Below are 24,642 nucleotides of genomic sequence, written 5' to 3'. Positions count from 1 at the left end.
TCATTTTTTTCAATTTGTTTTGTATTTTTGGAAGTTTTGACGAAAACCAGGCATTTTAATACCGGATTTGTATTTTTATGACGTAAAATACAGACCGATATTAAGCAAAAAAATAGAAAAATACACGGAAAAATTACAATTTTTTAAAAAAGCATTTTGAGAATTTTTTTTTTAATTGGGTCGGACCTAGCTCAAACGTTTTGGGTTGGGCCGGGTTTGCTGGCCCATTCAAACAGTGGGTCTCTCCACTGTTCACATGCAACGTGAATAGTGGCGACACCAACGTGAACAGTGGAGAGACCCGAAGAAGAAGAAGAAGAAGAAAGGGAAAGGGAAGAAGGCTTACCTAAGGTGGCTCATGGTGCTTCGAGCGACTGTGGCGATGGCAACGGTGCTGCTAGTGGTGGCTAGGGGCATGGTGGCACGCGGTGCTGGCTTCCTCTTCTTCAGTGTGCAGAGGTGAGAGCCTCTGTTTTTTTTCCTTTTCTTTTCTTCTTCTACTTGACGAGCTGCTGCTGCTGATGGCGATGGAGAGGAGCCGCAACGGTGGCGCTGCTGGGTTAAAGGTTGTCAGTGGTGGTTCTTCTTCTTCTCCTTCTCCTTCTTCCTCCTCTGTTTTTCTCTGCTTTTTTTTCCTTTGTTCTTCTGTTTCTTTTTCCTCTTCTCCTCTTAGTTTTTTTTTTTTTCCTTTCGGTCTCTAGACCTTCTTTTTCTCTTGTGCTCCCCCCTTATTCTCTTGTTTTTTTTTTTGTTCTGCCCCCTTGTTTTTATAGCCAAAAACAAGGGAGGGACATGGCTGGGGTGGCCACTATGCTGCCGCCCCACGACTGCCGACGGACACGTTTCCTCCTTTTTTCACCGCCCTGTGGTAGGCCACGGGTCAGAGTTTATACAAGTGGGGTTATGATCGGCGTCTTTTTGATGCTTTTTGGAGAAAGAGGAGGAGAAAAGTCAGTAAAAAATCTTCTTCTTCCCCTGCCTCGCACGTCCAGAGGAAGAAGAAGACCCACAATGCCATTCAAAACGGCACTGTTTTGGGTTTTTCCTTTTTTTTAACAGTGCATGAAACGGCGTCGTTTTGGGCAAAACGCGTCATTTTATTTAAATGAAAATGGCGGCAAACTTATGTGAAAGTACAAATCAGTCCTCAATTTTGGATTTGTTCAATCGAGTCCTCAATTGTAATTTTGATTTTAAAAATTAATTCAATTGCATCCCTGCCAAATTCAATCGTCGGCCTTGAAGTTGACCTCCTTTTCCAAATTGGTCCTTGGTCTCGAATTAGTGCAATTTGACCCTCAATTAATCAATAAACTTCTAATTTCTTCAATTTGGCCCCTGATTCGGTTTTAATAATAGCTCCTCTATTTACGCGCCTTTTTCATTTTGGTCCTTAGTTTCGGATTTCTTCAATTAAGTCCCTAATTGGCCATCAAACTTCAATATTTATGCAATTAAGCCCCTGATTTGACTAAATTAACTCTCAAAAATTATAATTTGATCCCAGAACTTTGATTTCTTCCAATTAAAGCCCAAATTAACTCCAAAATCATTTTTTCTTGCAATCAAACCCTCCATAAATTCAATTAAACCTTCAATAAAATTTAATTGAGTCCATAAACATCTGATTTTGGACTTTTCTTCCTCAAATTGAATTTTCTTTGTCAAAAGAGCTCTCATCAATTAGCAAAATATTGTCAAATTTTAATCTTTGTATTTTTGAACCTCCTTAACCAATTTTTAACTATTTTTTGAGCGTTCTAGCATTCTCTTTTCACTGTTATATTTTTTGATAATATTTTTTTTATTTTTTTGTATTTTATTCTTTTAAAGAGAGAAAAAATGTGAATAGGGGAATAACCCAAAAATGGGTTATGGCATTTAGCAAGATAAAGAAAAAGAAATCTAAATATAACTCTCAAGGCTTTTAGCTAGTCAGTATTCTCCCTTGCTACACAAGCTTGAAGCGGGCATTCATGGCTGGATGGGGAAGAATCTTACCTTTGTTGGGAGGCTTGAGCTTGTTAAGTCTGTTTTGCACGGAATGGTTCAGTTTTGGATTAGTATTCTTCCCATGCCGCAAGCGGTCATTAGGCACATTACTCGACTCTGTCGAAACTTTTTATGGACAGGGAACTTCTTAAGAAGCAAGTCAACTTTGGTTGATATCAAATCCTGCAGTAATAATTTTTTAGCCAAGCAGCCGTGGAACATTCACTTGAAAACAGATTCTGTATGGATCCAATGGATACATCATTTCTATCTATGTGCCTCGTACGTTTGGTCTGCTTAGGCTCAGGCCCCTGCCTCTCCTCTGTGGAAATCCATCCTGCTTCTCAAGAATCAGCTTGTTGAGGATTCCGGAGGCCATATGCAAGCTATTATCTTGGTATTCAAGCTTGTCATAAATAGTTTTGGATAAGTTAGGCAATTTCATTCTTACCTATCTATGAAAGTTTTTGCTCATGTTTTTAGACTTGAGCACCCTAATTCGCAGAATTTAGTATTTATTTCTCCCTCTATCCCATAATAATTGGCCCCTGTCAACTTTTCATACTCAATATAACATGATTTTGAATAATTTTTTCTTTAGTTTTATTTTGATTAAAAATTTAACAAATTTTTTTTAAAAAAAAATATGAATTGAGACTTTCAAAATTTTAATTTTTTAGATTTTAAACCAATAAAAAATTATAAAATAATTTGTCAAAGTCAAATTCAGTTGTAACAAGGTTTAAGAATAGCTGTAATTCACCCTATCATGCAGAGGTGATTGATTCTCATTATATATACAATGTACAACAATTAACAAATCCTATATAATAGGAAACAAATAAAACGTAGTCAATATATATCCTACAAGATATGTATATAATAACAAATCATCTATAATCAAGGAATAGATTCAGATTCCTTATCACCCCCCTTCAAGTTGAGCATGGAAGAAGGAACCACGTGAAGCTTGTGACGAAAAAGGAGGAACTGAGGTTTGGGGACTCCTTTTGTAATGGAATCGGCAAGCTGAAGATGAGAGGGAACAAAGGTGACTTTTAAGGAACCATTGGCAATGAGTTCACGAACAAAATGATAGTCAATCGCAATATGCTTAGAGCGAGGCCGAGTGACAAGATTGACCGCCATAAATATAGCACTTTTGTTGTCGCATAGCAGCTTCGGAGGTGAAGGTAATTGTAGATGGAGATCACGAAGTAACTGAACAATCCAAGCGACTTCAGCAGTAGCGACATCTAAGGAACGATATTCAGCTTCGGCACTGGAACGAGAAACTGTGGATTGTTTCTTGGAGCACCAGGAGATAAGATTGGGACCCAAGAAAATAAGATAGCCAGTGGTAGACTAACGTGTATCAGGACAACCAGCCCAGTCAACATCAGAATAGGCAAGCAAATCACGGGAAGGATTGCGATGAAGTTGAAGGCCATGATGAACCGTTCCTTTAACATAACGCAATATACGTTTGAGTGCGCGAAAGTGATCTTCTGTCGGAGCATGCATATATTGGCAAATTGAATTGACACTGAATGAGAGATCAGGGCGAGTAATTGTCAAATATTGCAAAGCACCAGCAAGAGACCGAAAAAGAGTGGGATTTGAAAATAACTTCCCTTCAGTGGATAGATGCTGGCCAACAACATAAGGAGTGGTAATGGGTTTGGCTTCAACCATGTCAGCACGGTGGAGAAGATCAAGAGCATACTTGGTCTGGCTGAGAAATAAACCGTGGGAGTTATGGTGGACTTCAACACCAAGGAAATAGTGTAGAGACCCCAAATCTTTCATGGCAAATTCGGTGGACAGTCGTGTGATAAGAGTTTTGATCAAGCTGGGATTGCTACCAGTAAGCACCATATCATCTACATAGAGCAAGAGATAAACCGTGCCAGCTGCAGAGTGATGCACAAACAGAGAGGAATCTGCTTTGCTGATAAGAAAACCAAGTTGCAGTAAAAACGAGCTAAAGCGTTGGAACCAAGCACGAGGGGCTTGTTTGAGCCCATAAAGAGCACGCTTTAGTCGACATACATGATGAGGAAACCGGGGATCTATGTAGCCAGGAGGTTGATCCATGTATACCAGTTCAAAAAGATGACCATGAAGAAAGGCATTTTGAACATCTAATTAATGTAGAGGCCACCCGGAACCGACTTCAATGGATAGAATAATCCGAACAGTAGCAGGACGCACCACAGGACTGAACATGTCTTCAAAATCAAGGCCATGAATCTGTGAGAAACCCTTGGCCACAAGATGAGCCTTATGACGCTCAATGGATCCATTAGCACGGAGCTTGGTTTTAAAGATCCAGCGACAACCAACCACATTGTGACTTGCAGGACGCTGTACAAAATCCCATGTGTCATTGTTCTTCAAGGCTTGTATTTCAGCATCCATAGCCGAGAGCCATGCAGGGTGTTTGGCTGCAGATTTGAAACCCCGAGGCTCTTGGAGAGCTAGAAGAACCTGAAAAAACTGAGAAGAACCTGCAATGGTTAGCGCATGATAAGCATTAGGTTTAAATATACCAGCTTTCCTTCTAGTAACCATAGGGTGAAGGTTAGTAGAGGTCGTCATTGGTGGAACAGGAACAGAAGGAGAGGGCTGACTGGAAGATGGGATGATAGACATAATAGGAGGCTGGGAACAGGAGGCTACAGGTTTATCACTGCATGGCAAACAAGTAGAAGTCGAAACTGGAGAAGACACCAATGGAGGTGGGGAGGCAGGAGACACAATATTATGAGAGTCCAAGAAATCAGAGAAAGTAATATAGGGTGTGGAATTATGATTTTGTTGAACATTATCACATGCATAAGGAAATATAGTTTCATAAAATTGGACATGGCGAGAGACATAAAGACGTTGTGTCTTGCGGTCAAAACAGCGGAAACCCTTGTGAAGGGGGCTATAACCTAAGAAGACACAAGGAGCAAATTTGGGAGATAATTTGTTAGGAGCATAATCTCACAAATAAGGAAAGCATAAACATCCAAAAGTACGAAGCATGGTGTAGTCGGGGTATTTACCAAACAGAAGCTCGTAAGGAGTTTTGCCAGCAAGAGTTTGTGAGGGGAGTCGGTTGATGAAATAAACAGCTGTTGAGAAGGCCTCAACCCAAAGAGGCAAAGGAACACATGCATGAAACATAAGAGTGAGTCCTGTTTCGGTAACATGTCGGTGTTTACGTTCAGCAATTCCATTTTGACTGGGTGTATAAGGACATGCAACACGCAATACAATACCACAACATGTGAGGTGAGAGCGAAATTTATTATTGGTAAATTCAGTTCCACCATCACATTGGAAGGATTTAATTTTGGATGAAAATTGAGTTTCAATATACTGTTGAAAGTTGATAAATGTATCAAAAAAATCAGATTTATGTTTGAGTGGAAAAAACCAACTGAAACGAGTACAATCATCAACAAAAACTGCATAATATCGAAAACCCGTAGTTGAACAAATAGGTGAAGGACCCCATAAATCACAGTGTAAACGATCAAAAGGCAAATCACAACAAGTATTATTAATTGAAAAGGGTAGCCGATGGCTTTTGCCAAGGTTACATCCAACACATAAACTAGAATCCAAACCGATTAATTTATCACTACAAGAAATAAAACTTGACTTGGTGAGAGAGTCAATAGTATGAAAACTAGGATGACCTAGACGAGCATGCCACAAATGAGCAGAGACACGCAATTTATTGGAAGAAACTGTGGAAGCAAGGGCATAATGATGTTGCTGGAGTACATATAAGCCATTCTCACATCTGCCGACTCCCAGCAATACTCCTGTGACCCGGTCCTGTATTATGAAACCAGAATAAAAAAAGATGACCCAACAATTATTATCTTTTGTAAGTTGACTAATGGAAATAAGCTTTTTAGTAATAACAGGAACAACTAAAACAATAGATAAAAGTAATGGGCTGTTGGGAACAAGAGCGGAAACGGAGCCAGTGTGAGAAATAGAAAGAGACTGACCATTACCAACCATCACCCTTTCGTTACCAGAATATACAGCAGGAATATCAACACCCTCAGGATCATTTGTCATGTGAGAGGTGGCTCTAGAGTCCGGATACCAGGCAGGATCAGGGGAGGCCGGGATTGAACAAGCAGCAAAAGCTTCAGCAAGATTGGCAGACTGCTTTTTCTTGAGATTAAGAAATGTCCAGCAACGTTTAGCCAAGTGGCCTTGTCACAGAGTTGGCAATGGACTGGAGAGAAACTAGATTTTGTGACAGAGGCAGAGGGAGGTTTGGGTTTTCCTCTGTTGATGTATTTTGATCTAGTGGTTGAAGAATGACGTTGCTGAGCATAAAACGCCGAGTTGGCAGATTGTTGATACACTGATCGTTCAAAAATCTCATGGCTTAAAGCTTTCGGGATTATATCTGCAAAAGAAGGTAACGGAGACTGGGAAAGCATTGTTGTTGAGAAGATTTTATATTCAGGACCCAAAGCTCTCAAGAACCAATGAACTTTGTCCAGGTCATCGATGGGTCGACCAATTGCTGCCAGTTGATCGCAGAGGCCTTTGAAAAGGCGAGAGAATTCAGCCACTGATTTGGAGCCTCGCTGCATCAGTTGGAGCTCGTCCTTGAGTTGCAGTTCACGAGTCTTTGATCTGTGGGAGAAGGAGGCTTCAAGAGCAGTCCAGGCCTCATGAGCATGTTTCAAACCAAGCACCTCACTCATAGATTCCTCTGTAAGGGAAGAATAAAGGAGACTTAATAGGGTCTGATCTGTGTTTAGCCAAGAAGAGTATGTTGGATTCACCTGAGTAGAGCCATCAGTACCAGTTATCTGTGGAGAAGGAACTGCGATGCTACTATCCAGAAATCCAAGAAGATCATGGCTTGTTAACAATGGTATAAACTAATTTCTCCATAACAAATAATTTGAGGAGGTCAGTTTGATGGTAAGCATATGCACCATCGTGTTCAGCGGAACGGCGCAGCCATGATAAAGAGATAGAGTAAAAGAAAAACCTAAAGGAGCTCTGATACCATAACAAGGTTTAAGAATAGCTGTAATTCACCCTATCATGCAGAGGTGATTGATTCTCATTATATATACAATGTACAGCAGTTAACAAATCCTATATAATAGGAAACAAATAAAACGTAGTCAATATAAATCCTACAAGATATGTATATAATAACAAATCATCTATAATCAAGGAATAGTTTCAGATTCCTTATCAAGTTGGTTTTTTGAAAATTGGTCCAAAATCTAAATAAATTGGTATCGTCCAGCTATAAATTTTAAAATTTAATAGAGCTTACCACACTGGATGAAAACCCAAATCCATATGGATGCTTAACCAAATCTGACCTTGGATCTAATTTTATGACGTCACCAGGTGTACCAAAAATCTTGTGCAGCTTAGTGATGTGGCAAAATTAGATCCAAGGTCAGATTTGGTTAATGGCTGAGATGAATTTGAGTTTTCATCTAGTATGGTAAGCCGTATTAGATCAAATCTAATTAAGGGTCAAGAACTAAAATACTATTAGATCTAACGGTCAAGATAGTTTTGATACCTTTTGAATTGTTTTTTTTTTAATCATTAACTTACTCGTGTGAAGAAAAAACTAAAAAAACATGAATAGTATTATCATTCATATTCACTTTTTTTTTCTTCTTCTTTGTTTTAGCAAATTTTCACTACCTTTTATAGTTAATGTTGTCCTGAAGAAACGTTTATGGGGACACGACATTGTCCTGAAGAAAATTTTTTACCTATCCCATTTCAACTGCTAAAAATCAATTTTAATTATTAAAAAATTAATTTCAAACATCAATAAATATTTTTCAACTAGTGTCAACCCAGTTGACCGAGTTTTGACAAAAAATAATAGTTTTGACCCAAAATAGCTTGAAATTCAATTTTTACCCCAGTCAACATGGTTTGACCCGTATTGACCCGATGAGCTCATTTTTCATGGTAAAATACGATTGACCCGAGAAAAATATATTTTTGAATTTTAATATTCTTTTCTTAACTTTTTTTTTGGATTTTTATGAATCAAAATAGAAATAAAAACAACATTCAAGAAAATTTTGGAGAATAAAAAATTGGGTTATTACAGAAGGAGTGGCCGCATGGCCTTTTTGTCGACTACTGTCAAAGCTGTTGGTGGAGACGGTGGTGGGCGGTGTTGGCTGTTGAAGGGAGAAAAAGAAGAAAACATTGGCATGGTTGGAGTTGTTGCTGCTACCGGTGCTGAAGGAGAACAAAACTAAAATGGTGGCAATTATTGGTCTGCTGGAGTTACTGGTGTTGTCACTAGTGAGTGGAAGTTGAAGGTGCAGGAGTCATTGTTGGTTTAGGAGGAAGAGGAAGAAGCATGCAAGGGTTATTGTTTAGGGGAGAAGGGAGGAGCCAATGATGGCTACTCCTGTTGCTGGCAAGGAGATGGAGTGGCAAGGGTGCTAGGCCACCAAAGGTCACGTACGACGACAGAGAAGAAGAAAAAAACGATAATGGTGGATAAATACTAGGGGTAAGGCTGGTTTTTTTATCAACTTTATGTTGGGGATTCCGACCCCTTATGTATGGACCGGTGGTGTTCTAATAGTTGTCTATTGGAGGCTTAGCACACTGGGACACAATATTTAATGTGGTTCGGCAAATCGCCTACATCCACGGGAGAAGTCCATATTATTAGAGATAGATAGAGAAAGGGTTACAACACACATGGAGAAGGAGGATCACTTCACTCAACTCTACTCTCACACTACTGCACAAGGCAACAGGGCTGCTGCCCTTGGCAGCCCCTCTTTCTCTCTTGGTCTCACTCTCTCTTTGTTCTCTCACTCTGCTCTGCTCTCTCGGTGCCTATTTATAGACAAGAATGGTGCCACCAGCTCCAGCTCTTCTTCAACAATGGTGGCTGCCAACTCCAGCTTATCTTCAACAATGGTGGCTACCAAAGTCAATGGACGGTGTCGTCCATTTGTTGCACATTAATGGCAACAAACCCAACACTTTGGACCCGATTGTTTCCTCTCATAGGCCATGAAATTCACCTCTATTTATAGGGGTGGAAGAGGGGCATTTTGTCTTTAATGGTGCCCTTGGCCCTTAATTCAACTCTGAAGGATCCCAACCATTGACTTAAAGTTGCAATCATGGCCTGACAAGTTACTACAGAAAGGCTGGTCGGGTTGGCTACTTTATGGTAGTGCCACAACTGCTTTGGCATGTCAATCGGCCATAAATCTCCAGTTCAGTGGGAAGTAGCGTCTAGACAGCTCAAAGAATCTCAATTTACGCGCATGGAACAAATTGACGACCAAAATAATGCATATGCTGTGTGAATAAGGTTATCTGCTTGTATACCCATGTAATGTAATGTTTCGTGTTTAGTCATTACTGTGCGAACCTCAAAAAAATAAGAGAGTGTGTGCTTGTTGTTATGATTTCTTATTCCCTCATTTAGAGAAGTTGAAGGTGTTTAGTCTAATAATTCTTTCTTGCCCAAACCAGGTGATATGGCTGCAATTATTTGTCTGCTCTCCTTTTCCATCTTCTTTTAATGGTTCAATTAAATCAACGTATGCGATATGCATGGATGGTCTTTGTTCTTCATGTTTGCATCAGGCAAGGTTGGTTACCTATTACATGATCAACTCGGCCTTAGGCGATTTCACGAAGATTCATGTCTTTGAGCTGTGGTGCTGCGAATATGTTTTTGATTGGTGGAAGTAATTCCAAGTAGATACCTTGTTGGCTAATGCTAGAGAATCCAAGAGGGTGTTCATTAAAGAGAAAACAGGCTGAGAATCTTTTTCTTTTGTTTCTACTTTTTTTCACGTTGTTGTGTTGCATGTGAAGTTGTTTTCATTGGTAAGAGTAGCCCCACCCTCCTGTTAGATAGCTTCGTTCTAAGCATCTTGTTCTGGTGTCAGAAATTAAGAATTTTTTTATTTTTATTTTTAAAAGTGTTAATCTTGAGTTGTTTTTCTTAAGTTTAACTCATTTTTTATTTGACAAATCCAAAAACAACTCAGACTATTAGTAAAATATAGGTTAGCCTAAAAAAATCAAGCTTGAAATTTTTTGTTATTTAATATTGAGATGTTGATATATAAGATCACACACACAATCAACCTAGGAAAATGCTAAATTTGCGACTTGAATCATGGAAAAAGGACCAAAACGTGTTAACTCAGTTAAACAGCTATCTATTTCTTTTTATATGTAGGGGCATTAAATTTATGGACCAATAGAAAAGGTTTAGTCGTGTCAAACCAAAATAATAACTCAAAAGGACCATAATGTTTTGTGAAGCCTGAGAATAAAATATACAAAAAAGGGGGAGGTTTATAATAATTCAAAATTTTTGTTATAATACAAAAAAAAAACGGCTAAAATAAGAAAAAAGGAGAAAGATTCGGCCAAAATGGAATTAAGAAGAGATGGGACTATAAATACCCATTCCTTCTCTCATCCATGACCAGCCTAAGAGAAAATTTTCAGATTTTCCTTCATCAAGCCTAAGAGAAAACACCTAAATTTCTATACCTTAGAATTACTAAGTGGGATGACAAACTTGGGCAGGAGATTTGCAAGAAGTGACGGAATTGTTAAGAGAAGAGGGAGAGGGAGGCCAGCTGCTTGTAGAGGAGAAAGGGGTTAGGAAAATTTAATCAAACCAGAAATCAAACCTAAATTTCCTCCAGGTATGAAGTTCTAAGCCAATTAGGAAAGCCAAATTAAATTCATGCAAGAATTGTGCATTAATTTGAAGTTTGAAAAATTAGGGTCCTAAGTAAAATTTGGGGAAATGTGGCGCGGGAGGAGTACAGCAACAACAGGGGAACGCAAGTTGAGCGTCTACAGTAGGTAGGTACTCGGTACCTCTATCTTCTCTAATTAATAATTATTTTAACTAACCATTGAACTATAAAAAATTGGTGCTTATTGATGAGGAAAAGAAAAGGGAGAAAGGAAAGGTTAAATGATGGGAAAATAGAAATGAAGGACCAGATTTAATTTTTAGGTTCTTTTTGAGGAAATGAACAGTAACAATGAATTTTGGTAATGATTGTTTCTTGAATTTGATTAGCCTATCCCTGATATGGGAGGGTAATGATGTTAGCCAAGCTGGTTAACATTGGCATTACCGGTACGTGGGAGGAAAGGATAAATATAAAACTTGATTAACTATTCGGGTTCAGAATAGTTAATGATATCGGCGGGTGACGTCGATATTTGAAAAATTTATAAACTAAATTAACTATTCGGGTTCAGAATAGTTAATGATATCGGCGAGTGACGTCGATATTGGCAAAATTTATAGACTTGATTAGCTTTTCGAGGTGAAAGCCAATGATGTCAAGAATCCTTGACATCGGCATACCCGAGGACCTCCTAAGGTAACATAGAACATTGATTAACTATTTCGGTCCAAAAATAGTTAATGACACCAACAGTCGTGTTTGTGTCGACATTTTCATGAATTTGATTAGTTGACCTCAGGATGGGCAACTAAAGACTCTAATGGAGGTCATTAGAGTCGGTAGTAGTCTTCCTAATATGGGGAGAAGTAGTTAAAGGAAATAAAATGGATAGTCCTCAAAAGGGGTTGGTGGTGGTGTATTGAATTGCATATGACTTAAGTAGGTAGATGTGCTATATAAATTTTCTTCAGTGAATTGTTTGTATTTTAGTTATTTTTAATTACATGGAAAATTTATGTTTTATAGGTCCCTCCCATTCACGTCAGGAGTAGAAGTTAGGAACTTAGGGATTTTCATGTAATTTTGTTACGCAGTAAACATGTAACCTGAATAGAATAGTAGGCTCCTTATATTATTTTGTTTTTGGAATATTAATGTATTAATCTATGCTTGGGAAATTATAGTGCATTAGCTTATGTTTAGAATGCTAAACTATGTTGTGCTTATATATGAAATTTCAGTGCTTGGATGGTTCTCTTAATTACTAACTTATGCATGTGATATGAGATGGAGATTGAGAATGAAGATTTGTCCTGAGTATATTCTTGAATGAATTAAATGGTTGGTTTGTACCAATTATGGATGTGATTATGGGTGGGATGTGATTATAATTGTGTGCAAGGTAAATTGTCGATAACTTGGGATCTCCCGGTATAGGGGAGACTCTGCCGAAATTTCAGTGAACTTAATAAAAAACAAATTGCTCCACTTACCCTTTATGTGGAAGTTAAACGAATATATTGATTGAACTTTTGAAGTTGTTACAGTTGGTATCAGAGCCACTGGTTGAAGTTTCAGGGATTGAAATACTTATGTGAATTTGAAAACATGTTGCAGGATGGCTCGTACACGACAGGAAGCAAGAGCAAACTCGTCCCCTATGCAGGGGAGAGAGTATGGCTCACTATATGGGAACAAAAATGAAGGGGACCCATTGATGGACACAACCTCCCACCAACCTATAGAGTAGGCCCATTCAAAGAGGGGAGAATCAGGGGGGGCATCAGATTGACCCTGTCTCTCATCGGGAAGAAGTGTTACTACCTAGAGCAGCGGGTGGTCAAGGACCAGAAGACAGGCCACCACTAGTGGCACTGACGGTCACCGCGAATCCATATTCGGACCCTACATTTCTGGAGCAATTGGTCAAGGCAGTAGCAGCAGGGATGGCCGCAGGTGCATCCAATTCCACTCCTCAGGTAGAAAGAGTAGTCACCCTGGTTCAATGGGTGGAGGGCATGCGGGAAATGGGTTGCATGACCTATTCAGGGGAAGAAGATGCTGAAATAGCAGGACATTGGTTGAGAAAGGTAGAAAGGGTCATAGATCAGATGCATGTGCCAAAGGAAACTCGAGTAGACTGTGTGACCCAGTTGTTAACGGAGAGTGCCCACTCCTGGTGGGAGACTATTAGAGAAAGAAGGGCAGGAGAAGAATTAAGGTGGAAACACTTTCAAGAAGAATTTGAGGAGCGGTAATACTCCTGACAGTACTGGAAAGAGAGAACAGAAGTTCCTGGATCTGAAATAAGAGAATATGACCGTCCTGGAGTATGAGAGGAGGTTTCAGGACTTATCTATCTTTACCACCACCTATCTTCCCAATGAGCATCATCGGGTGGAATGGTTTCGGGAAGGGCTCAGGCAGGAGCTGAAATTAATTTTGGTGGCTATGCAGTTTTTATCGGTCCAAGATTTAGTGCGAGCTACTCAGGGTATGGAAAGAGTAATGAATGACACCCCAAGGTTAACAAGTGAGCAGAGTCAGACTACGGGATTCAAAAGAAGGGATTTCATACCTTCTATGGGAAGGAATCCTCCTTTGAAGAAAGGAAGGAGTGGGTCATTGTTCGGGCCACTCCCAAAAAAAGGGGGAAGTAGCGTCAAAACAGCTCAAAGACTCACAATTTCCGCGCATGGAACAAATTGACAAACAAAAAAATGCCTATACATGTCTTAAGTTGAGCTATGATAATTTGAAGTCCAAGGAAACCAAGTCATGTTTCGTGCTATGCTGTTTATTTCCAGAAGATTACAACATTCCAATCGAGGGCTTGACGAGATATGCTGTTGGCTATGGGTTACATCAAGATACGGAGCCCATTGAAGATGCAAGGGGACAAGTTTCTGTAGCAATCGAACACCTCAAAGATTGTTGCATGCTGTTGGGCACTGAAACTGAAGAGCATGTGAGAATGCATGACTTGGTTCATGACTTTGCTATTCAGATAGCATCATCAGAAGAATATGGATTCATGGTAAAGGCTGGCATTGGATTGAAGAAGTTGCCAATGGGCAATAAAAGCTTTAAAGGTTGTACAACAATTTCGTTAATGGGCAATAAACTAGCAGAAGTTCCTGAAGGATTGGTATGTCCACAGCTCAAAGTTCTATTATTAGAACTGGATGATGGTTTGAATGTTCCAGATAAGTTTTTTGAAGGGATGAGAGAAATTGAAGTTCTGTCTCTGATGGGAGGGTGTTTGTCATTGCAATCACTTGGTGTTGATCAGGTGTGGATGCAAGGACCTCATTTGGTTGAGAAAGATGCAGAGACTTAAGATTCTTGTTTTTAAGTGGTGCTTATCCATTGAAGAATTACCTGATGAAATAGGAGAGCTCAAGGAGTTAAGGTTGTTGGATGTGACAGGTTGTCAAAGGCTAAGAAGGATCCCTGTGAATTTGATTGGAAGGTTGAAGAAGTTAGAAGAGCTATTGATCGGGGTCGCAGCTTTGAGGGATGGGATGTTGTTGGATTGACAGCACAGGCGGAATGAATGCAAGCCTAAAAGAACTAAATTCGTTGTCTCATCCTTAATTCGCGTTGAAGATAGCGAAGGTTGAATGCATTCCCAGAGATTTTGTTTTTCCCAGCTTGCTCAAATATGATATAAAGTTAGGGAATCGGTTTTTGGCAGGAGGATACCCAACCTCGACAAGATTAAATTTGGCTGGTACAAGCGCCACATCCTTAAATGCGATGACATTTGAGCTGTTGTTTCCTACAGTGTCTCAAATTGTTTTTACGAGTTTAGAGGGTTTAAAAAATATAGAATTGCACTCCGATCAGATGACCACCCATGGCCATGAGCCCCAAAAGGGCTTCTCACAAAGATTAGAATTTGTAGAAGTGAGGGATTGTGGGGATGTTTTCACTCTGTTTCCAGCAAAATTGCGGCAAGTTTTGAAAAATCTAAAGAGTGTGAAAATTGAGGACTGCAAATCAGTGGAAGAGGTATTTGAATTGGGTGAGGCTGATGAAAGCAATGAGGAGAAAGAGATGCCGCTGCTATCATCTTTAACTAAGTTAGAGCTGCAAAGGTTACCTGAGCTCAAATGCATATGGAAGGGGCCCACCAGACATGTCAGCCTGCAAAGTCTTGCTCATCTGACGGTTTGGCTCTCGACAAACTGACATTTATCTTCGCACCGTCCCTCGCTGAAAGTCTACCACAACTGCAAACACTTGAGATAAGACATTGTCGTGAATTGGAGCATATTATCAGAGAAAATGATGGTGAAAGGGAAGTAATTCCAGAGTCACTTTGCTTCCCAAAATTTAAAACTCTCCGTATATATGATTGTGGTAAACTGGAATACGTCTCTGTGTCTCCATGTCTTCCGAACCTCCAACGGATCAAATTCCCTCAACTAAGAGAATTGTCTCTTCAGCTTTTAAGGTCCAAGGAATTTTGATGCTCAATTGCCTTTGCAAAACTTAACCATTGAAGGCCACGAAGAAGTGGGTAATTGGTTGACACAGCTACAAGTACGTAATTTATATTTCTCCACTAATTTAACCACTACTTGAAATCTCGTTTTTGTAATCTTAATTGCGCATGCCTCGTATTATATTCTAAATTAAAACATTTGTTATTCTTACCGTAACAAATTTTATTGTGTAGCGTGACTCAAGTTATTATGCATTAAGCTATTTTTCTTAATTGATATATTTTTTTGTGGTGTAGAAAAGTTTAATATGATCCTTGAAGTTTTTAATTATTGAATGTTGAGAGGAGGGAGACAACGTGGTCAAGGGAGGAAAAAAAGGATTTGGCTGATAATATTTAGGTCATAAAAAAGACTGATTTTAATATTAAAGAATTTAATTAAAAACAAATTCAATAAAAATGATTTTGTTCTTTAACCATGCTAGAAAAAGTAAATAAAATTCATAATTTATATTTTAATTAAATTATAATAATTAAATTGTGATAATTTAATTTAAATTATCACAAAGCTAGAAAGCCTTTACGTACTTTATATTTTTAATTTAAATTGTGATAATTTATTCTTTCTTCCTCCAAATTTCTAATTCCCCTGTCTACAGCACAATTAGGGAAAGAAAAAGATGTACAGTGCTATTGAAACAACATCATTTTTAACCTTCTTTTTTTTTTCAATTCAATTATCCCTGTTAAATTCAAATGTTATCCTTAAAATTAGCTGTATTTTTCATTAATTTTGAATTTATGTATTTTGACCCATAATTAATCAACAAACTTTTAATTTTTTCAATTCGGTCATTTTAGACCCTATATTAACGTACATTTTCAGTTTGGTTTTTTGTTTTAGATTACTTAAATCAAGTCTCTAATTACCCATCAAACTTTAATATTTATGTAATTAAACCCCTAATTTGACCAAATTAACTCTTATAAATTGTAATTTGACCCCTAAACTTTAATTTCTTTCAATTAAAGCCCAAATTGACTTAAAAAATCAAATTTCCTGCAATTAAAACCTTTATAAATTTAATTGAACTTTTTAAAAAAATCTAAATGAGTCCTTAAACATCCAATTTTAAATTTTTATTTCTTATATTGAATTTTTTGTGCCAATAATCAAATATATATTGTTAAATTTTAAATTTTATATTTTTAAAACCAATCTTTCACTACTTTTTGGGTGCCAAGTGTACTTTTCTCAGTAACATATATTAACCTCTAAAAAGAAGAAGAAGAAGCCATGCAGCATCAGGTAACTAAGAGGAGAGATGGAATTGAAATAACAAATGAAGCATGAAGTGTCTAAGAGACATGGTGTTACTACAGAATAATGCACAAACACCAAGAAATTTCAGAAGAAAAGGTTTTTGGAGGTGTGAATACAAGATACAGCATCACCATTTATACACATGCCAAGTTGCCAGCCAAACTCGAGAGGAAAGCTTATTTTTCCCTTTGGTTTGAGATCAAAGAGCACAGTGGAGTAGAAAGGAAAACTATTTCTACTCTCCTATAATTGGCAGTGAAGGTAACCACTTAAGCAGTTTCATAATTCTCCTTTGTTTCCCATGCTGTTCCAAGCCCCAAACAGAGCTCCAACGTTTGGTGGTAATGCTTAGGAAATGTAGTTATTTCTACTCTCCTATATGCTCATTCGGTACCATGGAAAGTACAAATAAAGCTTGAGGATAAAAAATCCATACTTCCTTTGTGATATAGTTGTATGAATAATGCTACATTTAGATGAGTACAAACCAAAAGGTACACCAACTAAAACTTGACAAACCTCTTCGCATCCAGATTCCATCATCACTTGAATAGATCTGGTAACAAGTTCAGTAGCTGCAGTGCGGAGAGAATTTCACTGGAAATTACAACGTACCCATACACAATACAATTAACGAGAAAAACATGATATATCAACACAAAGCCTAAAAACTATCAAAGCCCACATCCAATCCTTTGTAAATGCCATCCCAAGTGTAGGAAAACAAAGAATGGACCTTGAGTTCAAATCAAATGCAGCCAGTTTATACACATAATCATTCCAAACATCCATATTTCTACCATTAATGTTAACAATGCATGTCCAATTTCTTGAAAACCCTCACCCCCTTTCCTTTCTTGTTTCCAATAATAGTACATTAAAAACCAATCCAAGATACACATATATAATCCAACACAACCTAAAACTGTGCACAAAATCCCAAAATGAAAAAAAAGAAGCCATTACCAATGCCTCTTCCTCGATAAGGTTTGATGACAACTAACATAGCAATGTAACCTCTAAAAGTTGAATTCCGATGATCCCCCATCTTACAAACAACAGTCCCTACACATTTGCCTTTGTGAAACGCCTGAAATTGAAACCCACCAACAAAAACACAGTTACAACACAAAAAAAAAATCCCAACAACATAAAAGAAGAAAAGAATCACACTTACCAAGAAAGAAAGTTGTGGCCAAAGATAAACAAAGTAACGGTAGGTGAAGATGGAGTAAGGCTCACTAAGTTCTTGATCGACAAGATTCATGATTAATGGTAGGTGATGCTCACCACCATAGCTAACGTATTCAATCTCTGATGCATCGAATTCTTCTTTTTTCTCTCTTTCTTGAACTTCGTCCATTGTTGTCCTTCTGTTTCTTGACGACTATAACCGAAGGGTTCTACTTCTTGTTTGAAAATGTAGCAGCTTCCTTATAAAAAGATTCCCTTCGGCCCTTTCTACTTCTTTAGCTGGACTGTGGACTCCATTGGGTATTGCTTTGTGTTGGGCTTACGAGCATTATCCATTTCTGGATTTCGTGCTAGTTTATCAACAGGTCCATAATAATAATAATAATATTACTAATAATTAATTTTTTTTATATTCTAGATTTGCATTTCCTAGTAAAAGTTCAAGTTATTATATCTATTAATATTTATAGTATAGAAGAGAAATAGATATATAAAAAAAACAAAAAAAAAATTCATTTCTATAAAAAATGATAATATTATTTTAAAAAATTCCCTCTTTAATATTTATCTCTAATTCTTATATTTTTTTACATGGTAAATATTATGATTATAAATTCAACATCATAGAATTTATTATTTAAAACTCTCAAAATAAATTTAGTCTCAGATAAGAAAATTGATTTTAAATAAATTAATGCTGAAACCAACAAAATAAATTTATAAACTAACCAAAGCAATTAGATAAAATCATATTGAATATGCTGCACAAAAATAAAAACACTATTAATTATAACTAAAACTTATCAGTGTTTCACTGTAGCGTGGAATACTGTTCACTGTGAGTGAATTCACTGTGGATTGCACTCGCTACACTGTGGATGCATTGTGAGTGCTTTTATTGTGGACTGTGATAGATTTCACTGTGAACCGCACTGTTTGGCAGGGGTGTGGTTGGGCTGGAGGGCAGGGGCGCCAGCCTAGAGGCAAGCCTCCGGGGTTGCTGTCCCCTGGCGCTCGGTCTGCCCGGCCTTGGGGCTGGGGGCAGACCAGGGCGCCAAGCGCGTCGCCACTTGACGTTTGGTTGGCCCGGCCTTAGGCACTGGGGCAGACCAAGAGCGCACGTGGTGCTTGATTTCCTTTCTCTTGGTCTGTTCACTAACCAAACATATTATTGTTTGTTTTGTTAATATTATTTATTTAGTATAATTAATATTAAAAGTATTATTATATTATTTCTTAATAAATTTTTTTAGTATAATTGATAGTATTTGTATTAAAAATATTATTATTTTTTTAGTCTAATTAATAGTATTGATTTCAAAACTTTTATTATTTGTTCTATTAATATTATTTTTTAGTATAATTAATAGTATTAATCTCTAAAATATTATTATATTTGGTGTTATAAATAATATTATTTTTATAATAATTCATATTATTCCTACGAAAAATATTATTATTTGTATTACAAATATTATTATTTTCATTAAAATTTATAAAAGTATAAATATTATTATCATCATTAATAAATTTTAAAAAATTGTTATTACTATGAAAAAAACCACGTTGGTACACGTGGCACTTGGCCTGCTTCCTCTGCGCTGCAGTCCAAGCGCCAAGTGGTGCTTTGGCGTGGGCACTGTCAGGCATGGCCTAAGGCTAGCCTTGGGCCTGGCAGGGCAGGATCCAAAATAGCATTGGGTCCTGGCCGCGGGCAGACCAAGTGCTGCCACGCCCCCAGGCAAGCCGCCTCAGCGCCGCGTGGCAGTAGCTTTCCTTTCTCTTGAGTGCAGTCTAAGCGTCACGTGGCGCTTGGGCTGCCTATACTTTTAGTATAATTGTATTAAAAATATTCTTTTTTTAGCATAATTAATGTTTAGAGTATTAATGGTAAAAATATTATTGTTTGTTTTGTTGATATTATTTTTTTAGTATAATTAATATTAAAAGAATTATTATATTATTTCTTAATATACTTTTTTAGTATAATTGATAGAGTTGGTATTAAAAATATTATTTTTTTTAGTCTAATTAATAGTATTGTTCTCAAAACTATTATTATTTGTTCTATTACTATTATTTTTTAGTATAATTAATAGTATTTATCTCTAAAATATTATTATATTTGGTGTTATAAATAATATTATTTTTATAATAATTCATATTATTGCTACTAAAAATATTATTATTTGTATTATACATATTATTATTTTCATTAAAATTTATAAGAGTATAAATATTATTATCATCATTAATAAAATTTAAAAAACTGTTATTACTATAAAAAAAAAAACCACGTTGGGACACGTGGCATTTGAGTTCTCTCTTGAGGGCGGACAACTCAAGCACCATGTGGCACCTGGCCTGCTTCCTCTGCGCTGCAGTCCACGTGCCAGGTGGCGCTATGGCGTGGGCACTGCAAGGCATGGCCCAAGGCTAGCCTTGGGCCAGGCAGGGCAGGACCCAAAATAGCATTGGGTCCTGGCCGCAGGCACCCCAAGCGCTGCCACGCACAAAGGCAGGTCCTCTTAGGTGCAGCCCAAGCGCCACGTGGTTCTTGGGCTACCTACACTTTTAGTATAATTACAAGTATTAATATTAAAAATATCATATTAGTTTTCTTAATATTCTTTTTTTGGTATAATTAATTTTTAGAGTATTAATAGTAAAAATATTATTGTTTGTTTTGTTGATATTATTTTTTTAGTATAATTAATATTAAAAGAATTATTATATTTTTTCTTAATACATTTTTTTGGTATAATTGATAGTATTGGTGTTAAAAAAATTATTATTTTTTTAGTCTAATTAATAGTGTTGATCTCAAAACTATTATTAATTGTTCTTTTAATATTATTTTTTGGTATAATTAATATTATATTATTATTATATTTTTTCTTAATATATTTTTTTAGTATAATTAATAGTATTAATCTCAAAAATATTATTATTTTTGGAGTTATAAATAATATTATTTTTATAATAATTAATAATATTAATACTAAAAACATTATGATTTGTATTATAAATATTATTATTTTCAGTAAAATTTATAAGAGTATATTTTTTTGTAATTAATATTATTAATAAAATAATTGATGAATTTGAAAGAAAATGTTATATTATTTACTAATTTTACCAAATGTATTGTAATAATAATTTTATCAAATTACATTTAATTTCATTTACAAATTACATACAAATTATTAGTTGCAGGACCCAAAAATAAACTTGGATCTTACCATTACACGACCCAAATAACCTTGGGTCCTGCATGGCCTGGCCCAAGACTAGACTTAGACCAGGTTGGGCAGGACCCAAAATAGCTTTGGATCCTGGCCGCAGCAGGATCCAAATATGCTTTGAACCTAGCTTGGCAGGACCCAAATAGACTTGAGTTCTGCTCTTAATTTTTTTTGGAAGTTAAAGATGAGCCCGCTCGGCGTAGAGCGGACCACCTAACTAGTTAATTCCTACAAGCAAGACCTACTATTGATTTTTTTTAATAATTCAGTTTAATCTTTACACTATAAATTTGGAATGAGATTTAAAAATCAATTACAAAAATTAAATTCTTATAAATATATGAATTCAATTATGAATGAATTGTTTAAGATTGGATAAAAAAAAGTAATTATTTTTTTAAAGAAAAACTTAAAAAAGTAGAAAATAATGTTTTTTAAAGAAAAAGTTGTAAAAAGTAGAATATAGAAAAGAACATAAAAATATATTAAGATTTTTTAAAGAAAAACTTGATACTAAATATAAATATAATGTAGTAGTAAACTAAATAGTAAATACTACTTGTGGGATTAAAAGAAAAGGTTCAAAATTGAAGAACACAAATCCTAATTGAAGGCAAGTTTAATTTACTATTTTTTGAGAATTAATTAATTTATTACAAAGTAATAAGCAGCAAATAATTCTCGTTTAACCCACGCTATAAATCCCCCCCCTAAAAAAAAAAACAAAGAAAAAAGAAAAAACAATGACAGATACCAAAACCAAATAAGACGAGGACCGGCGACCCAGAAATCAAAGGTGAGAAAGGTGAATGTTTTAGTGGAATTTGTGATTTGGGCTAATAAATGTTTTTTTTTAATGCTCTTCAATTTTTTATTTAATTGTTTCACACTGCGTTTATTGGAATCAATCTTTATAACTTATTCTTTCTTACTTTTTCACGAGACTATTATATTCTTGACAAAACTTCTTGTCATTAAATTGATTTTTAATTTTATTGGAATTTATGTGATTTTATTAGTTTCACAAGATTAAAAGTTAAGAAACCAAAATGGAAGAAGAATAAAAGAGTCTTGGTTTTTTTGTTAAATTTTGCCTTTTGGTTTTGTCAAAGTTACTTTTTGATCCCTCTAATTTAGGGATTGGAAGTTATGGTCCAATAATTTTTTTTTCATCTTGATCTCTGGTTTGAGAGATAAGAGAAAGAGAAACATTGAAAAATAATGATAAAATAAAAAAGTTTCTGATTGCCAAGATTATGACCATGAAAAAATCATTCTTGATATAAACGGGTTTCTTTCGATGAGAAAAGTTACATTTAAGTGTTCTTTGTCATTCATCTTACCTGAAAAAATAGATTCAAGTTCTTTTAGATTTTTTCGATTTAGTTGTTTTTTTTTTTTGTTCAAGTTGTTCTTAAGGATGTTTTGGAGTTGATAAGTGGTTTATAAAAGTTTTTTATAGTATTTTTAGATGTCAATGAATTAAAAATTAAATTATTATACCAACCCTTTATTTTTTCAGCTATCATTATAATGGCAAGATTTTAGATGATCAAACCATTAGGTGAATTATTGTTTGCTTAATAATAAAAGAAATATAGGTTGCCTACCATTGTGCATTGTACGCTCACAAAGAAAAAAAAGAAGAAGACCCAAGCATGTCTGATATTTATTTAAGATACCCACACTGGAAGAAAGATTGTCCAAATAAAGGCAACAAGGACAAGGATGAACCAACTATGAACATTGCACGAGATGAAGATGAACAAGACTCTTCATTCATGGTCTTATCATCAAAAAACCATTCCAGTGAATAGGTTTTTAATTCTGGATGTTCCTATCACATGTGCCCCAACAAGCACTTATTCTTGAGACTTAAAGAGTTCGATGGAGGAGTTATGTTTATGGGTAATGATGATGTTTGTGACATAAAAAGGATAGGGATTATTCATCTGAAGATGCATAATGGGATAGTCAAGACACTAACAGAAGTACGGTATGTACCTGACTTAAAGAAAAATCTCTTCTCGTTTGAAGTCTTAAAAGCAATTTGTGGTGTATTAGATGCTTTAAAATGCACAAGGAAAGGAAACTTATATTTCCTGGATAGGTCTACAGTTACTGGTAGAGTAGTCGTCTCCAAGAGTTTTAAAGATGATGAAGCAGATAATTCCAGACTTTGGCATGTGCGTTTAAGACATGCTGGTGAAAAGGCTTTGTGAGGATTGGTCAAGAAAGGTCTATTAAAAGGCACCAAGACTAGAAAGTATGGGTTCTGTGAGCATCATATTCTTGGAAAACAGACAAGGGTTAAGTTTGGCACTGTAGTACACAACATAAAATAGATTCTAGATTATGTTCACATAGACATATAGGGACATTCAAAGAATGAATCTATTGGAGGTAATCGTTGGTTTATTACTTTTATTAATGATTTCTCAAGACGAGTATGAGTCTATATGATGAAACACAAAGATGAGGTCCTTGATATCTTTCTGAAATGGAAGAAAAATGGTGGAGAATCAAACTAGAAAAAAGAATTAAGACTCTTCGATCAGATAATGGTGGTGAGTACACTTCAGATCCTTTCTTTGAAGTTTGCTAAAATGAAAGGATAAAACAACATTTTACTATTTGAAAACACACAGAATGGAGTAGTAGAACGTATGAACCGTATATTGGTGGAGAAAATCTAATGTATGCTATCACATTCGAGACTAAACAAAGCGTTATGGGGCGAGACATTAAGTTATGCTCGTCATATTGTTAATTGGTTGCCTTCAACAACATTAAATATAAGAACTCCCTTGGAGGTATGGTCAAGCTCTCCTGCAAATGATTATGACTATATGTGTGTATTTGGATGTTTAACATATTATCATGTTACTGAGTCCAAGCTAGATCCTTGAGCCGGGAAAGCTATATTTTTAGGCTTTAATGGAGAAGTAAAGGGCTATAGACTCTGGTGTTCTGAATCAATTAAAGTGATTTTGAGTAGAGATGTTATTTTTGACGAGTTTAGCATGCTACAACAAGAGAGGTCGCAAGAAAAAGGAGAAACAACCAAGTGATGCATAACATTTGGAGTTTGAGACTTCAACCTTTCCTATAAAGACTATTCAGACAATTCATGTTGAAGAAGATTCAGATGAAAGTTCAAATGAAGAGAATGTTATAACTCCAACAACCATATAACAACAAGAATTCATTGCAATAAGTAAACTGAAAAGGGTTATCAAGAAACCTTTTCGGTAATGTAGCATGGTGGCTTATGCATTTCCAGTGATTGATGATGGAATCCCCTACACCTACAAAGAATCTGTTGAGAGTATAGAAAGTGTAAAATAAAAATAGACAATAAATGAAGAGAAGAAATCTCTCCACAAAAATCAGACTTGGGATTTGGTATAACTCCCCAAAGGAAAGAAGACAATTGGTTGCAAGTGGGTCTATGCCAAGAAAGAAGGTAATCCTGGAAAAGACAGCATCCAATTCAAGGTAAGATTAGTAGCAAAAGGCTACTCTCAGAAATAGGGGATAAATTATAATGAGGTATTCTCTCTAGCTGTTAAGCATTCATCAATTCATATTTTGCTAGCCTTGATTGCATATTTTGATCTTAAGTTAGCCCAACTTGATGTGAAAACCGGATTCCTACTTGGAGATTTGGAAGGGGAAATTTATATGTAACAACTAGATGGTTTCAAAGTCACC

At 36.2% G+C, this 24,642-nt stretch overlaps 2 protein-coding genes across 5 annotated transcripts in view; one reads left to right on the top strand and one right to left on the bottom strand.

Moving 5' to 3' along the window:
* Positions 1 to 24,642, top strand: part of LOC18095849 (probable disease resistance protein At1g12290) — a 73,371-nt gene that overhangs the window by 10,392 nt on the left and 38,337 nt on the right. Inside the window, exon 7 of one of the 3 annotated variants that reach the window (XM_052448474.1) lies at positions 9,520 to 9,807. The exons of the other annotated variants lie outside the window; for them this stretch is intronic. The gene's annotated coding sequence lies outside the window, so the exon portion shown is untranslated. Of the gene's footprint in view, positions 1 to 9,519; positions 9,808 to 24,642 lie in introns of those variants that run through there. 3 annotated transcript variants of the gene reach the window in all.
* On the bottom strand, positions 16,572 to 17,928 carry LOC18095847 (N-alpha-acetyltransferase MAK3). 2 transcript variants are annotated; one of them, XM_006370499.3, is made up of 3 exons: positions 17,667 to 17,928; positions 17,456 to 17,579; positions 16,572 to 17,064 (listed from the first exon to the last, which is right to left on the bottom strand). In XM_006370499.3, exons 1-3 carry the CDS (start codon positions 17,850 to 17,852, stop codon positions 16,865 to 16,867), a joined length of 510 nt encoding a protein of 169 aa, XP_006370561.2. In that variant the 5' UTR covers positions 17,853 to 17,928; the 3' UTR covers positions 16,572 to 16,864. The 2 variants fall into 2 exon arrangements, with proteins under 2 accessions (XP_006370561.2, XP_024440106.1); XM_024584338.2 differs by lacking the exon at positions 16,572 to 17,064 and adding an exon at positions 17,106 to 17,225 and having other exon boundaries at positions 17,667 to 17,927.

This window comes from Populus trichocarpa, chromosome 1, assembly GCF_000002775.5.
Source record: "Populus trichocarpa isolate Nisqually-1 chromosome 1, P.trichocarpa_v4.1, whole genome shotgun sequence".
Lineage (NCBI taxonomy): Eukaryota > Viridiplantae > Streptophyta > Magnoliopsida > Malpighiales > Salicaceae > Populus > Populus trichocarpa.
The sequence above is the reverse complement of the archived record's forward strand: the minus strand, read 5'-3'. Positions and strand labels throughout refer to the sequence as shown.